This window comes from Prionailurus viverrinus, chromosome C2 (assembly GCF_022837055.1).
Source record: "Prionailurus viverrinus isolate Anna chromosome C2, UM_Priviv_1.0, whole genome shotgun sequence".
In the NCBI taxonomy this organism is placed as follows: Eukaryota; Metazoa; Chordata; class Mammalia; order Carnivora; family Felidae; genus Prionailurus; species Prionailurus viverrinus.
In genome coordinates this window covers 88,425,536-88,441,690 of record NC_062569.1, presented here as the reverse complement: position 1 = coordinate 88,441,690, position 16,155 = coordinate 88,425,536, and the positions used below count along the sequence as shown (strand labels likewise).

The following is a 16,155-nucleotide window of genomic DNA, read 5'->3' as shown; positions in this document are numbered from 1 at the left end:
CCATAAACTCCCTCTGGGAAGGAGTTGCACCTTTAAGGTCCTAAGCATTAAAAATATGTTGATGTTTCTCATATATAATTCCAAATTTAAAAATACCACCCTGTGAAACAAATGAAAAGGATCCCCAGAAAGTTTGAATTTTCCGCATGAAAGACGGTTTTGAAATGTCCTATATCAAACTCAAAATATTTGGTAGCGGCAGTGTTTTACTGTTGTGCTTAACAGCCATCCAGTTTGCTCATTAGATAACCCAGCACTAGCCCCAGGGGGAAATGCCTTGCTGCCTGGGGGAAGGGGATCCTAGGACACCACACCGCCCTACCCAAGTCCAAAAGGACTTAGTTCAATCTCTTTTCCACCTGTGAGAGGAGACTTAGGATGGTGAAGTAAGAGAAAATTTGTAACAGGAAGCCAGGGGAGCCAGGGGTACCAGACATTGAGGACAGACCCACAGCAGTAGGGAATTGGGAGCAGTCTACTTTCATGGTGGGTTGCCTATTGGTTTTGCCTCAGGCCCTCTTTATAGTTTTCTTTTGTCCAGGATGCCAAATATCTGCTCCTATGGGTTCTATGCTTAGTGACTCTAAGTGTGGGGCTATGTTTGCATTTATGAAACATTTTTCTTTTTTAAATGTTTATTTATTCATTGAGAGAGAGAGAGAGAGCGAGAGAGACAGAGAGACAGAGAGAAAGAGAGAGAAAGAATCCCAAGGAGGCTCCTTGATGTGGGGCTCGATCTCACAAACCACAAGACCATGACTAGAGCCAAAATCAAGAGTCAGACGCCCAAACAACTGAGCCACCCAGGCGCCCCTACATAACATCTTTCATGTGAATTGTTGATAACACAGGAACAGGAATTATTTCTCTTACATAAGAACTCCTGGGGCATCTGGGTGGCTCAGTCAGTTAAGCGTCTGACTTCAGCTCAGGTCATGATCTCATGGCTTGGGGGTTCAAGCCCCGCATCATTCTCTGTGCTGACAGCTCAGAGCCAGGAGCCTGCTTTGGATTCTGTGTCTCCTTCTCTTTGCTCCTACCCTGCTTGAGTTTGGTTTCTCTCTCTCTCTCTGTCTCTCTCTTTCAAAAATAAATAAACATTAAAAAAAATTTAAGGGGTGCCTGGGTGGCTCAGTCAGTTAAGAGTCAGACTTTGTCTGGGGTCATGATCTCCTCCCACCCCACCCTGGACTATGAGCACCTTGAGGACTGATAACTAGATGACAGGCAGTCACCTAACACCTAGCCTGGCACCGAGCAGACCTCCATAAATGCCTGTGGCATGAAGGAATGACAGCGTCCTTTCAGAGGGCAAAATACCTTTGCCTTCCTTGGCTTGGCATCTCCCCACAGCATTTAGGCCAGGACTCCGCATTCAATGGGTCCCCAGCTGGATGTTATTTTCTGGGCTGGTTGCTCTCTCTTGCCACTCTTTTGTCCTCAGCCTCCGCAGCTCAAGTGCTACCTGTGATAATGGCATTTGTGATACTGTCACTAACACAGGATCAGATGATCAAACCCTCTCCTCTTCCCTCACATTGGCTACCAGTGCTCCATGGAGGGTAATTTATTTTTCTAAATACCAAACTAGTAGAGTGTCTATGTGAAAACAAGATGCTTGTAATCCAGGTGGAAGTTGGAAGATGGCTAGGGCAGAGAACAAAGAGGCCAGGTCAAGTGATTAACAATGTAAAAAGTAACTTTTTATGATAAGTTTATTGGCAAAGAACTAGAGGTTTGGTAACATGCGTGGTAAATAAGAAAGAAGTATAATTATGCAATAGAATGGAATTAAGTCAGATTTATCCAAAGGTTATCTATATAAAACCCAAAGATTAACTATCAAGAAAGTTACGGTTTCTCCTTTCCTAGAGGGGTTTAAGATGAAGAAAGATCCCCATCTTCCTGAGCTGAAATGAGGTCTGCCCAGAGGAAAGGAGATTGAGATGGTCTCAGATGTTCAAAGCCTATGAGTGTTCTTACTTCTGTGAAAACCTTTACTGTAGTCATTGAACAAATACTTATTACACATGATTCTACGCCACGTGCTGTTAATTGCAAAATATACAACCATAGCCAAGATACAGTCCCTCTCCTCTCAAAGTCACACATAGAACCAAGAAGCTGGATAGTAACAAGAAATTTAAAATAAGTGTGAAAAGTGTCAAATTGCATGTAATATAGAACCCATGAAGAAATAAGTGGGTGGGCAGCCGTTTACCTAATGTAGCAGTAAGAGAAGGCCCGCTTGAGAAAAAGTGATATTTACTCTGAGCTGAAGGCAGTGAGTGTTCTTGGTAGAGGGAAGAACATGCCCAAAAAAGAGACAGAAAAGATGTAAGAGGAACTTAAAGAAAGCCAGGGTGGTCAGAGCTCGAAAGGTGTATAATAGAAGATGAGTCTAAGGAAGTAGTCAAGGATCAGGGGCCAGATGTAGAAATTTGGACTTTTTCCTAAGCACATGGGGAGCCACTGAGTGATTTTAAGCAAAGGAATTAATTACATGATGAGATTTAGGTTGTTTAATGTTAAATGACATTACTTCTACCAGACCTAAGTACAGCTTTGCTCTGAATTAGGTTCTTAGGAAGCCTTTTTTCCCTCTCACATTGCTGGATTTCAAGTGGAAAGTTGACATCTGGCTCAACTGCCTGGTCTTGCAAGCCATTAGATAAAGACAGAAACTTCCGGCAAGAAAATCTTCCCTTTATCACTGTAAGAGAAGTAAGTGATGTATCTTTGTGGGACCTATTTGTATTTCTCCATTTCCTGACACTCCCCCCCCCCCCCCGCCTTCTTTTATCAGAAAGAGGAATGGTGAACTCTCTCTGAGCTCTTCCTTTCTTCCTCCTATCATGGCTACCATCCTTACAGTGCTATGGCACAACCATGCAGCCTTGTGAAAAGTTGCTCAATACAGTGGACATGGCATAAAGGGACATTCTGCTCCTTCCTTCCATTTTTTGAGGAAATGTTGGCTTTGTCATAAGCTCTTCTTTTTATGGCCATTATAGTTGTTTGTAGCTCTTTCACTTGTAACAAAACCTGTTTTAGCTCTTCAGAACCATTCAAAATGTTTTTGCAATGTAATCAGATCTTAAACCAATTTCTCTTATGTCCTAGGAAGAGAACAGGTAAATAAGACATTTCATGCAGACTTTGGCTCAATGGCATCAATTCATCTCAAAGAAGCACAAGAGAGACCGTGTCCTCCACCATGCAGGTGTGATTCTACATGCTTTCCATCCCAGAGACCTTGAAGCAAGAACAATTGCCTTGCTGTTCTTGGCAATTTAAGTTATCCTTTGTGAATGCAATACTATTGGCAGTCCGGGGTGCTAATTACTTGGAGCATCTGGTCAGGCTGCCAGAGGCCAAGGACAGCTAGTCCTCTCATTTCCTGTTTTCAGTCTTTCCTAAGCCTGAGGTTTCCATGCTTCTACAACCCTTTCCTACAGCAGCATGCTCTCAATTTCATGCTCCACTTTTAATCAGGATCCAAAGAGATGAATGTGATACAAGCTTTGCTAGTTGAACAAAAGGCAAAGGAAGTATCACACTTAACATATCTATTGCTATCGAGGGGAAATTCTGTGGTGACTCTCTGCAAGGTGAAGAGTAACAGATTTTTGCCCTTTTTAGTTGACAAGACTCACAGACAGAAATGCTGAACGGGGTCAGGTAAATGAATTCAGTAGTCTGGGTGGGGACTATAGGAAGTGGAGAATACACGCCCCATCTAAAGAGAGGACTACTTCACTCCCACAGACTGTTGCCAGGGAGGCCCAGTGAAGCTGACTCTTCTGATTTTCCAAGAGAACCCAGAAATATGGGCTTTAATGTGAAAGTCCCTCAAATTTTAAGCATTTGACACTATCTCAAAAAAGATGTTTAATATGTGGGGACCAACACAGAGCATGTCTGTGACCAGATTCAACCCATTTGGATCACCAGTTTGGGATCTGTGGTATAGAGTCTGTTCTAGTTGCAAAACTCTGCAACCAAAGAAAAAGCTTCACGTTTCTGCAAAGGATGGATGAGATCTAAGTATAAATCCTAGCAGTGTCCTTACAGCTTGGCACTTTTGGAAAGAGGTTTTCATAAACAAAACCTTCCATTCTTATTCTCCCTGCAGTATGTGAGAACAAAGGAGATGTGAAAATAGCAGGCATACAGGGTAAGAAGGGCTGCTGTAACAAAGTACCATGGACTAGGTGGCTTGAACAACAGAAATTGATTTTCTCACAATTCTGGAGGCTGGAAGTTGGGGATCAAAGTGTTGGCAGGATTGATTTCTTCTGAGGCCTTTCCCCTTGGACTAAGGATGGCCATCCTCTCTCTGTGTCTTCACAGGCCTGTGTCCTAATTTTCCCTTCTTATAAGGACACTGTTCATATTGGATTAGGTCCACTCATATGACCTATTCTAACTTACGTCTTTTAAGACCCTATCTCCAAATACAGGCCCATTCTGAGGTACTGGGTGGGGGGTGGGTTAGGACTTCAACCTATGAATTTTGGAGGGATACAATTCGACCATAACAGCAGGTTCTCTCTCCTCACATAGCCTTTCCTGGAGCAGCACATGCTGTCATTTAATGGAACTAGGTAGCCATGAATAAGAATGTATTAACTCCCATCTGTACCCAGCCTTGTGGGAAATTTCAAAGAAAAAGAGATACAAAAACACAGTCTAATCAGAGCAAGAAAAGAGTTTGGACATCAAAGCTCTGCTTGGAGATCATTTTATACATGAGGATATAAGACACATAGGAGTCCTGTGACATGCCAGAGGGACAAGGCTGCAGCCTCTCTGAACTGGAAGGGCCTTGGGCATCATCTATTTTATCATTCTCTAAGGGATGCCTTCCTTCCAAAATGTTCCTGTCAGGGGCATCTGGGTGGCTCAGTCGGTTAAGCGTCCGACTTCGGCTCAGGTCATGAACTCACGGTCTGTGAGTTCGAGCCCCGCGCCAGGCTCTGTGCTGACAGCTCAGAGCCTGGAGCCCGTTTCAGATTCTGTGTCTCCCTCTCTCTCTGCCCCTCCCCTGTTCATGCTCTGTCTCTGTCTCAAAAATAAATAAACGTTAAAAAATTAAAAACAAACAAACAAACAAAAAAAACCAAAATGTTCCTGTCAAATGGCCCAACTTCATTTCACATTCGTATGTCAGAGCTTCAGATATTTCAAGACAGAAATCATGTCACCATCAGTATTTTTTCTTTAAGATAAAAATTTTTGATTCTAGGTAAAATTCTGAATTCCTTTGACCAGTCCTTTTAAGATGTGATTTCAAGTGCTTTTACTGTCCTGTACATACCCTAGTGTTTGTTTTCTTACAAATATTTCCTACAGGGTGTGCCAAAAACCTGAGAAGTAAATTTGTAGATGTGGCCATGACAGTATAAAGTAGATCAGGTCAATCACCTCCCTTACTGTTGACATTATGCTTCTATAATTATAGCCTTTAATCATCGTAGCACATCTCTCTGTTCTTGTACATTAACCTTGTCTTAAGTCCTTTACGTGGGTGCTACAAAAAGCCCATCTTCTCCTCTAATGCCTGTGTACTTGACTTTTTTTTCCTGTTCACTTTCATCTTGCCAGATTCTCTCTGTTGTTCCAGCCTGTTGAGCACTCTTTGGATTCTGATTCCGGTATCTCCTCTATTCACTGTCTTCTCTGGTTTCATGTTGGCTTCAGATTCATCAGGTTGTCACTGTTGTACTTAGTCAAGTCATGAGCAAAATTTTGAACCAGGATGGAGCCTAAGTAGAGTTTTCCTTCTGGATTCACATGGATCCCATCAGTCAGAATTCGGGTATGGTGGATTATCTTCATTTTCACCCTGTTTGTATTTCTACACTTCTTTCAAAAGGATGTTATAAAAGATGTGGCTGAAATCCTGTGTCTACAGCTTTTCCCTATGAGTCTTAATTTTTTAAAAAGTTTTTTATGTTTATTTATTTTTGAGAGGGGGAGAGAGACAGAGACAGAGAGAGACAGAGAGAGACAGAGAGAGACAGAATCCAAAGCAGGCTCCAGGCTCTGAGCTGTCAGCCCAGAGGCCAACGTGGGGCTTGAATCCACAAACCACAAGATCATGTTCTGAGGCAAAGTCAGATGCTTAACCGACTGAGCCACCCAGGTGCCCCTTACCAGCCTAAAATTTTAAAGACTCATCGAACAAATCAGCTGCTGAGCTGAAACAGTGTGGTCTCTGCTGTCCCAAATCTCCATGCCAATTTGGAGGTAAGAGAAACAGACAACTGGAACACAGTCAAGAGGACTAGGCTCTTCTCCGTCAGTCGAGAGAAGAGATATGAGAAGGGAGGGCATTGGAGTGACCTGTTGCAGGTAGATTAAAATCTCTTTGGCTGAATCTGCTTTGAGCATGCTATTCTTTCCCATGATCTTTTCTCTTCTGCAAATTGGAGGAAATGATATCTTCTTTAAGTAATGGCTGGTAGTTGTTTGAAATAAACATGGATCTCCCACTATGGTTTTATGATACTTCTTAGGAATCTTTTTTCTCAGGTAAGAGACGTTTTTAATTATGTGACTAGTCAGGAGAACTAGCCATTACTAAATCTGCACATACTAACCTGCTACATATGAAGCTCTACAGACAGTTCTAGTCTAGTCCAACATTCAAAAGTTTCTATACTGGTCTTGAGTCCCATAGTCCATGATGTCATAACTCTAATATCATGGCTGACTCCTGTCCTTATCCTTGTCTTTAAGAGTTGAACCAAGAGGGGCACCTAGGTGGCTCAGTTGATTGGGCATCTGACTCTTGATTTCAGCTCAGGACATGACCTCATGGTTTGTGGGTTTGAGGCCCATGTCAGACTCTACGCTGACATTGCAGAGACCGCTTAGGATTCTCATTCTCTCTCTCTCTCTCTGCCCCTTCCTCATTTGTGCATGTGCTCTCTCTTCTCTCTCTCAAATAAATAAACATTTTAAAAAATTTTTTAAAAAAGAGTTGAACCAAGAAAATCAAGCTCAGCTTTAGATGGGAGATATTGGGGTATATCCCTGACTATGAAAGTATGGGGGACCCTAAGATGAATCTATAAGGGAGATACTGGGGATCCTTCATCCCTCTAGGGCTTTAGGCAGAGAATTAACACCAATCTATGAGAGATGGAGTTGGTACAAAACCTAAGGGAGACGTGACCCCAAACAAATCTGACCTCAGACCTTGTAAGGGTTTCAGTTTTTTTGATGATTAAATGACCACAGTAAGAGAGCTGCCACAGAGAGAGGAAAGTGGAGGGCCTTGTTTTAAGTCAATGACCTTCCAGGACCAACACTTATAGCCAACCAACCACCACAATGTTGGTCATTTGGTGGGACATGGCCTCCTGAATGCTGCCTGGACCATCAGCTTCATGTGCTGCATTGCTCTGAGAGGTGTTTCCACTTAGCCCGATTTCTCCCCTTGGTCACCAGATTCCTCTTTAGGTGAAAGCCTTCATAGGAAAAATATATCACATTTCCATCACATGTGCCTCGCCTTCCCAAGTGTATCCATGAGAACTACCTTAACCCATTTGGGCTGCTCTAATAAAATAATAGACTGGGTGCCTTTTTATTTTCACTTCAAAATAGTCATAATTGAAGTATTTTTATTTTATGTACAATGAGTTGGCATTAAGGTAGGTTATCTTGGGTATCTGCAATTAAAGTATGTATCTTGGATGATCCATTCAAGGAAGGTCATTTAATCCAACTTAATGAAGCCTATATCCTTTTAGTACTGATGGAAACACTGGCAGCACCTGTTGAGGCTGTATTTCCAGATCAGACTGTGCCAGTTTGAGTGGACAAGGCAAGAACGAGAATCCTGGCCAAATTTCCTCAGATGGCTCCAGTAGAGCTGCTGGTGATCCATCTTGCTCTCCCAGATGCAATGAGGAAATGGCAGAATGGGTGGCTTAAACAACATATATTTCTCACAGTTCTGGACCCTAGAAGTCCAAGATCAAGGCACTAGCAGATTCAGTGTCCAGTAAGAACCTGCTTCCTGGTTCATAAACGCAACCATCTTCTCATCGTGTCCTCACTTGGCAGAAGGGCCAAGAGAGATCTCTGGAGTCTCTTTTAAAAGAACATGAATCCCATTCATGAGAGCTGTACCCTCATGACCTAATCACCTCCCAAAGACCCTACCTCCTGATACCGTCACATTGGGAGTCAGGCTTTCAACATATGAATTTTAGAGGGACAAAAACATTCAGTCCAGAACAAGAGCTGTGAAGAGTCCTACTTTACCTCAGATTGGATTCTGATGGACTAGTATTTTTCTCTGTAGTCCTGGGCTCAGTCATGTTTTGCCTGATATTAATTGGATGTAAAGTAATATTAGAGTTATCTTACTATCTTATCCATCCCTTAATGCTCCAAAAATCTATTTAGCTGTGCCAACAAGATGGGCATAACTAGTTTTGTTGTTGTTGTTGTTTTAATTTTATTTATTAAAAAAAATCTCTATACCCAACGAGGGGCTTGAACTCATGACCCCAATATCCAGAGTCGCATGCTCTTCTGACTGAGCCAGCCAGGCACCCCTGGCATCTAGGTTTTTAAAAGACCATTTTTAGAAGTAATCTTTTTCATAAGCAATTTACTGAACCCCTGTACAAGCATATTCATAGTTAATAATAATAAAAAAAATAGAAACCACTGAAGTATCCATTAGTAGGATAATGTGTTGGTTTCTGGAATAGCTTCTGTATTATTTAAATTTTTGATAATGAAAATGCCTTCATATTGTGTCAAGTTATCGCTATGGGCTTCCAAGTAGTCCCTTTCCTTTGCTCTTGCCTTTTATAATTGTTCTCACTGCTTTCTCAGTGATCTATTAAAAATGCAAATATGATTGTGGCACTTTGGGAATTAAAGCTTTCTTGTGGTTTGTTTCTCATTATCTATTCATTAAGTGTCAAGCTCCTTGGCATGTGTAACAGTCCTTATGATCTGTCCCTGCTCTCCTCTGCAGCCTTAGCTCCCATGCCTGTATTCTGTTTTCCAACCACACGTGACTTATGTCAATACTCTGAGCCTGTCAGTTTCTTTCACAGCTTCATGGCTTTGCACTGACTCTGCTCTCTGCTTTCAGTACCTCCTCCTTCTTCTCACAATCAAATTTGAGCTTTGCCATCCCTCTCTCTGCTCAAAAAATGTAAGCCTGCTTGTTCCAACAGCCTCTATAGGCTCTCAGGACATTCTGCACAAAGCTATGTTCACACATTGTTTACCCAAATAGAATGCATGTTCTTGAGAGCTGAGAGGTGTATTCATCTCATATTCCCCACTGAAGCCCAGGCTCTATTGGATGCTAAATATTGAATGAATGAATGAATGAATGAATGAACGAACAAGTGTACAATTCTTCTAATACTTATATCTATAAGTTCCTGGTGTTTACTTTAAGCTGTACTTGATCTTTTAAACCATATTCACTCATTTGTCCAAATTCAGAGTAAAACTTTGAACTTTAAAACATAAGAATAAAAATAAACCATATTCACATATATAAAAATGTTGGGCTGGGGGAAGAGAGATCTCATGTCTAGGCTCAGCCTCAAACCCTCCTTAGGATGGCCCTGCTCACAATAATGAAGCCCATCTTTAGTCTTCAGTTCTGCGAGATCTTCTGTGACATTTGGAACACATTTGGGTACCTCAGCTAGAATATCCTCTGTCTTTGGGAGATCAGAATCATCTCAGGATATGAGCCCAAACTCAATCACCCGACTCTTACTTGGTTTTTGCCCCAGGCTGGCACATGTATGGGGATCTCTATTGTATAAAACTGCTGCCAAGACAATTTTGAAATATGAAAATATTCCAAACATCATCATGTTTGGATGAATCACTGGAATCTACTTCTGAAATCAGTATTGCACTATATCCAAGTATTGCTAACTTGGATATAAATTTAAATTAATTAATTATGAAAAACAATCAATCAATTAATTAATTTAAAAAGAATAGCTGAGGGGTGCCTGGTTGACTCAGTCAGTTGAGCATCCGACTTTGGCTTACGTCATGATCTCACAGTTTGTGAGTTTGAGCCCCACATCGGGCTCTGTGCTGACAGCTCAGAGCGTGGAGCCTGCTTCGGATTCTGTGTCTCCCCCTCTCTCTGTCCCTCCCATGCTCATACTCTGTCTCTCTCTGTCTCTCAATAATAAATAAACGTTAAGAATAAATTTTAAAAAATAAATAAAAAGAATAGCTGATGTTGACGAAAGCACTGATCTGTCAATGCCCTCCATGCTTCTAGTATGGCACCCATAGTGCACTTACAATTGGTCCCCTACAGCCCCACTGGAAACTAAGCTTCACAGGGCAGGTAGGTTTCTTTGATATATAGAAAATAATATATAGGGACACCTGGGTGGCTCGGTTGGCTAAGCTTCTGACTTCAGCTCAGGTCATGATCTCGTGGTTTGTGAGTTTGAGCCCTGCATCAGGCTCTGTGCTGACAGCTCAGAGCCTGAAGCCTGCTTCAGATTCTGTGTCTCCCTCTCTCTGTCCCTCTCTCACTTGTGCTCTCCCTGTCTCTCAAAAACAAATAAACATTAAAAATTAAAAATAAATAAATAATATAAAAGTTGTATTTGCAAAAGGTCCCCATCAGCTTGTAGGTTTCTGCTTCCCTCTCAAACTCATGGGCCATATGAAAATTTTCTCCTTTATTACCTTTTTTTTTTTTTACATTTATGTCCATAATTCATTTTGAGTTAATTTTTAGATAATGTTTGAGTTATGTTGAAATTTTTAAAAAATTTCAATGTCCAATTGAATGTCCAATTGCTTCAGCACTGTTTTTGTTTTTGTTTTGTTTTTATTTTAGAGAGAGAAAGCACGAGTCAAGGAGAGAGAAAGAGAATCTTTTTTTTTTTTTAATTTTTTTTTTCAACGTTTATTTATTTTGGGGACAGAGAGACAGAGCATGAACGGGGGAGGGGCAGAGAGAGAGGGAGACACAGAATCGGAAACAGGCTCCAGGCTCTGAGCCATCAGCCCAGAGCCCGACGCGGGGCTCGAACTCACGGACCGCGAGATCATGACCTGGCTGAAGTCGGACGCTTAACCGACTGCGCCACCCAGGCGCCCCAAGAGAATCTTAAGCAGGCTCCACACTCAGCATGGAGTCCGAAACAAGGCTTGATCCCACAACTGGGATCATGACCTGAGCCAAAATCAAAAGTCATACACTGAACTGAGCCACCAAGTCACCCTGCCTTTTATATTTTTGTAAAGATTTTTATTCCTAAGTAATCTCTTTACCCAATATGGGACTTGAACTTGCAACCCTGAGATCAACAGTTGCATGCTCTACTGACTAAGCCAGCCAGGTGCCCCACTCCTTATTACCTTACTACCAACTAAAAGACACTTTCCTTGGTGCCTTTATATTGCATTTTACCCCTTGTGGCAACTAATTCCTACACACAGCATCCATGAAATCTTATCTTTCACATATTCTTGATGAGTCACTTTGGTGTTCTCCCAGGATTGAATCCTAGAGACAAATCAATAGGTAACTATGGCTCTCTCCCAAACAGTAAAAGAAAATGATAAAAAAGAAAAAGAAAAGGGACTTCCCAATGGGGTAATATCTCACAGTTTATAAAAATGCCATGTCTTTATTTCTTTTTAAGTTTATTTATTCTGAGAGACAGTGTGTGCACGTGTGTGCACCTGGGGGAGGGGCAGAGAAACAGAGAGAGAGAGAATCCCATGCAGGCTCTGTGCCGTCAGCACAGAGCCTGACATGGGGCTCGAACCCACAAACCATAAGATCATCACCTGAGCTGAAACCAAGAGTTGGACACTTAACCGAGCCACCCAGGGTGCCCCAGTTATGATGTGTCTTTACATTCTTTTCAGAAGTACACACCACAGTTCAAGCAGTTCAATTTGGTTCTGAACAAGTAGTCCTCACTTTTAGAATAGGCTATATATTCCAAAGTGTATTTATAAAGTCAGTTGTGTAAAACTCACAATTCCGGTGCCCAAAAAATTGAGGTTATCTTGGGTCATCAGGTTCTCAGGGCAGTCCCTAAAAGTCTATCTAATCCTGAATGTGGCCGACCTGGCACACCAAATGCACTTCTCCCGTAGTCCCAAGAACTCTGCACAGCCTTGATTGTGCAAGAGAGAAGAGAGGGCACCCTGTGTTCCAATTCCGGGACGCAGCCCTCCTCTACTCCCTACTTGGCTGAACCCACAGCTAGGGGTAGGGCTGGGCCAGGGAGGGTGCTGGGGAGGAGAGCAGACAATCCTGGGCACCAGCACCAGAAATCTTATTCTCTGCCAGAGGACATCTCTCTAGTTCTTTCACTCACAGGAATTCTGAATAAGGACTAAATAGGAATAGTAATGATGTTTGTATAGTGCTTTATAGTTTATAAATGACATATTTTCACCCCTAATATCTCACTGTCTGATTCTTAAAACAACCCTCTCGAGTCACTTTATTGTTGTAATTTTTATTCAACAGGCAAGAAAAATGAGGTTCAGAAATGAAGTGATTTGGGGTGGCTCAGTCGGTTGAGCATCCAACTCTTGATTTCTGCTCCGGTCATGATCTCATGGTTTGTGACTTCAAGCCCCATGTTGGGCCGGGCCTGTGCTGACAGTGTGGAACCTGCTTGGGATTATCTCTCCCTTTTCTCTCTCTCCTCCTCCTCCTCCTCCTCCTCCTCCTCCTCCTCCTCCCCACCTCTCTCTCAAAAATAAATAAATAAACTTAAAGACGGGGGGTGGGGGCACCTGGGTGACTCAGTTGGTTAAGCATCAGACTCTTGATTTTGGCTCAGGTCATGATCTCACAGTTTGTGAGATCTGGGCTCTGTGCTGAGAGCATGGAGCCTGCTTGAGATTCTCTTTCTCCCCTTGTCTTCCCCTCCCCAATCTCTTTCTCTCTCTCTCTCTCAAAATAAAAAAATTAACTTAACAGAAAAAAAGAAAAAAAGAAATGAAGTGACTTCTCTAAGGCCAGTGTGGGGAAGGATGTGAAAAGAAGTTCAACTTGCTCCTTGGCATCTCCTCCTAAACCCACCTGGCTATATTTTATTTATTTTCAAACCACTTAAACTGTGTTTCCTAGGTGCCAAGCATTATCCTAAGAGTTCTACAAACATTAGCCCACTTAAAACATCTCAGGCTTAAGATTTACCTTCTTCTGAACTTTTAACCTGTGCCTCAATCACTGCGTAACCATCTTGGCAATGGAGGTTGACTTGAGCAATGTTCCTGTGGTGCCTATTTTAGTCAGAGGGGTTTGGACTGCTTAGTCAAGTGATCTCTGACTCTCATATTTCATGATCAGATGAGTCGCTTTCAAGAGTCAGACTCTTGACCAAACAGTTTGGATACGACATGAGCTTTGATATGTGTGACTCCTGCAGGTCTTTTCACCACAGCTTTTCTTATTTTAAGACCAAATAAACTGTCTCTAGCCAGAGCTAAAGTTTCAGCCAGTAGAATATGTCTCTTAATGAATGAAACCTCTGTTAAATATGTCATCTGAGTCTGGCAGTTTTGTGCTTGTTAACCCCTAGAGAGCATTTGACCAGCCTAAGACCAGCCAAACCTTAGCAGTTACCAGAATGGGCTCTAAAAATAGACTTTTGGCTTTGAATTCTGGCTCTCCCTCTTTCTATTTTGTGATCTTGGGAAAGCTGCTTACCCTCTCTGTGCCTCAGTTTTTCTCATCTTTAAAATGGGACAGTAATAGTACCAACTTTGTAGTGTTGTGAAGCCTGTCCCATGATACAGATGAGGAAACTGAAGCTCAAAAGGTGGGAAGGGATTTTTACAAGACAACATAGTACAAACTGACGCTGGAGTTAGAATTTAGAGCTGCCTCTTTCTGAAGCCCGTACACTACCAATTGTGGGGATAAGTTCTTGGCCAGGTGATCAGCCAGATATGCTGTATTGAAAACAATTCCGAGGCAGCATTGGGCTGAATGGGAGAGAGTGTGGGCCCTTAGGCAGCATCTCCTATGGGCACAGAAAGGCATATGTCATCCCCACTTGGCACATCCACTGATAGACCTGGACATTAGTTAGGAAGGGAGTCCCAGCCTAGGAGCTCCTTTAGGACAGGTAGCATGTCTTAATGATATCTATCTCCCCAGCTCTTAGCATACCACCTGGCCCAAAGCATTTGGGAAATACGTGTTGAACTACACTGAATCGAACTGTCCAGAGACTTGCCCCCAAGGATGGGTCCTCTATGCTCTCAGGGTGGGCAGCTTCCTTTGGTTTGCCTTAAAAGGCAAATTTCTAGTCCTAAATAAGACTTGGGGAGGCTCATATGCCCAGTTGTTAAGACCTTCTATGGCTTCCATTCTTAATTCAACAGCAAATTTAGTGTAAGAAAGATACTAATATATGTTGATTATATTTTACTTGAGTCATTCCAGTGAAACAACAGCCAGTTTACCCAACCTACCCCCTTTCTCTCTGCTATGCTTACTCACTCTTTCTTTATTGCCAGTTACAAAGGCAAATGGCTATCATCTTAAGGGTGAGGAGTAAAAAGGAACAATGGGTGAGAGTTTAGAAATAACATCCTATCTTTGAAACATAATCAGTCTGGGACCATTGATTCTGTTTCATTTTTCACTCCTGACTTAGAGAGTGTTGCAAGCCTGGGTGTTTGTCATATGAGAGTCTAGGTAAAAAGAGCATGTGACTTGCATATGCAAACTCTTCTCACCTACTTAGGTGTGGCCCAGGCAGAGTACACTCTAGAGACCTTGCCCTTAAGAGGGTTGTTTCTTTGGAATGAAACCCCATCTAGTGTACATCCCCAGAAAGAGGCACACAGTTACCATCTTCTTCCTTAAATCTAAAATAGGACAAGAACCACATGATCCTCTCAATAGATGCAGAGAAAGCATTTAACAAAAGACCGCATCATTTCTTGATAAAAACCCTCAAGAGAGGGGGGATAGAAGGATCATACCTCAAGATCATAAAAGCCATATATGAAAGACCCACCGCTAATATCATCCTCAACGGGGAAAAACTGATAACTTTCCCCCAAAGTCAGGAACACGACAGGGGTGTCCACTCTCATCACTGTTATTCAACATAGTATTGGAAGTCAGCCTCAGCAATAAGACAATACAAAGGAGTAAAAGATATCAAAACTGGCCAGGAGAAAGTCAAACTTTCCTGCTTTGCAGATGACATGATACTCTCTATGGAAAACCCAAAAGATTCCACAAAAAAACTGATAGAACTGATCCAGAAATCAGCAAATTCACAGGATATAAAATCAATGAAATAAGTTTCATTCCTATACACCAATAATGAAGCAACAGAAAGAGAAATCAAGGAATTGATCCCATTTACAATTGCACCAGAAACTATAAAATACTTAGGAATAAACCTAACCAAAGAGGTGAAAAATCTATTGAAAACTATAGAAAGCTTATGAAAGAAATTGAAGAAGACACACAAAAAAAGGAAAAATATTCCATGCTCCTGGATTGGAAGAACAAATATTGTTATAATGTTGATACTACCAAAAGCAATCTACATATTGCCATCCCTGTGAAAATAACATCAGCATTTTTCACAGAGCTAGAACAAACAATCCTAAAATGTGTATGGAACCAGAAAAGATGCCAAATAGTCAAAGCAATCCTGAAAAAGAAAACCAAAGCTGGAGGCATCACAATCCTGGACTTCAAGTTATATTACAAAGCTGTAATCAATAAGACAGTATGGTACTGGCACAAAAACAGACACTCAGATGAGTAGAACAGAATAGAGAACCCAGAAATGGACCCACAAACATATGGCCAACTAATCTTTGACAAAGCAGGAAAGAATATCCAATGGAATAAAGACAGTCTCTTCAGCAAACACTTACTGGGAAAACTGGACAGCAACATGCAGAAAAATGAACCTGGACCACTTTCTTACACCATTCACAAAAAGAAACTCAAAATGGATGAAAGACCTACATGTAAGATAGGAAGCCATCAAAATCCTCAAGAAGAAAGCAGGCAGAAACCTCTTTGATCTTGGCTGCAGCAAATTCTTACTCGAAATGTCTCTGGAAGCAAGGGAAACAAAAGCAAAAATGAACTACTGGGACCTCATCAAAATA

The 16,155-nt window shown here is 41.8% G+C and overlaps 2 protein-coding genes across 5 annotated transcripts in view; both read right to left on the bottom strand.

Moving 5' to 3' along the window:
• LMLN (leishmanolysin like peptidase) overlaps positions 1-16,155 on the bottom strand; it is a 138,771-nt gene that overhangs the window by 4,163 nt on the left and 118,453 nt on the right. For 2 of the 4 annotated variants that reach the window (XR_007155536.1, XR_007155538.1), the window contains one exon: positions 1,321-1,465. The gene's annotated coding sequence lies outside the window, so the exon portion shown is untranslated. Of the gene's footprint in view, positions 1-1,288; positions 1,466-16,060; positions 16,102-16,155 lie in introns of those variants that run through there. The other 2 variants (XM_047874421.1, XM_047874422.1) reach the window with 2 other exon arrangements.
• On the bottom strand, positions 7,699-7,913 carry LOC125174730 (40S ribosomal protein S29-like). The gene has a single exon (XM_047874428.1). It carries the CDS (start codon positions 7,898-7,900, stop codon positions 7,760-7,762), a length of 141 nt encoding a protein of 46 aa, XP_047730384.1. The 5' UTR covers positions 7,901-7,913; the 3' UTR covers positions 7,699-7,759.

Coding starts and splice junctions, on each gene's coding strand:
- LOC125174730 (XM_047874428.1), bottom strand. CDS start 7,900: ATGGATCACCAGCAGCTCTACTGGAGCCATCTGAGGAAATTTGGCCAG.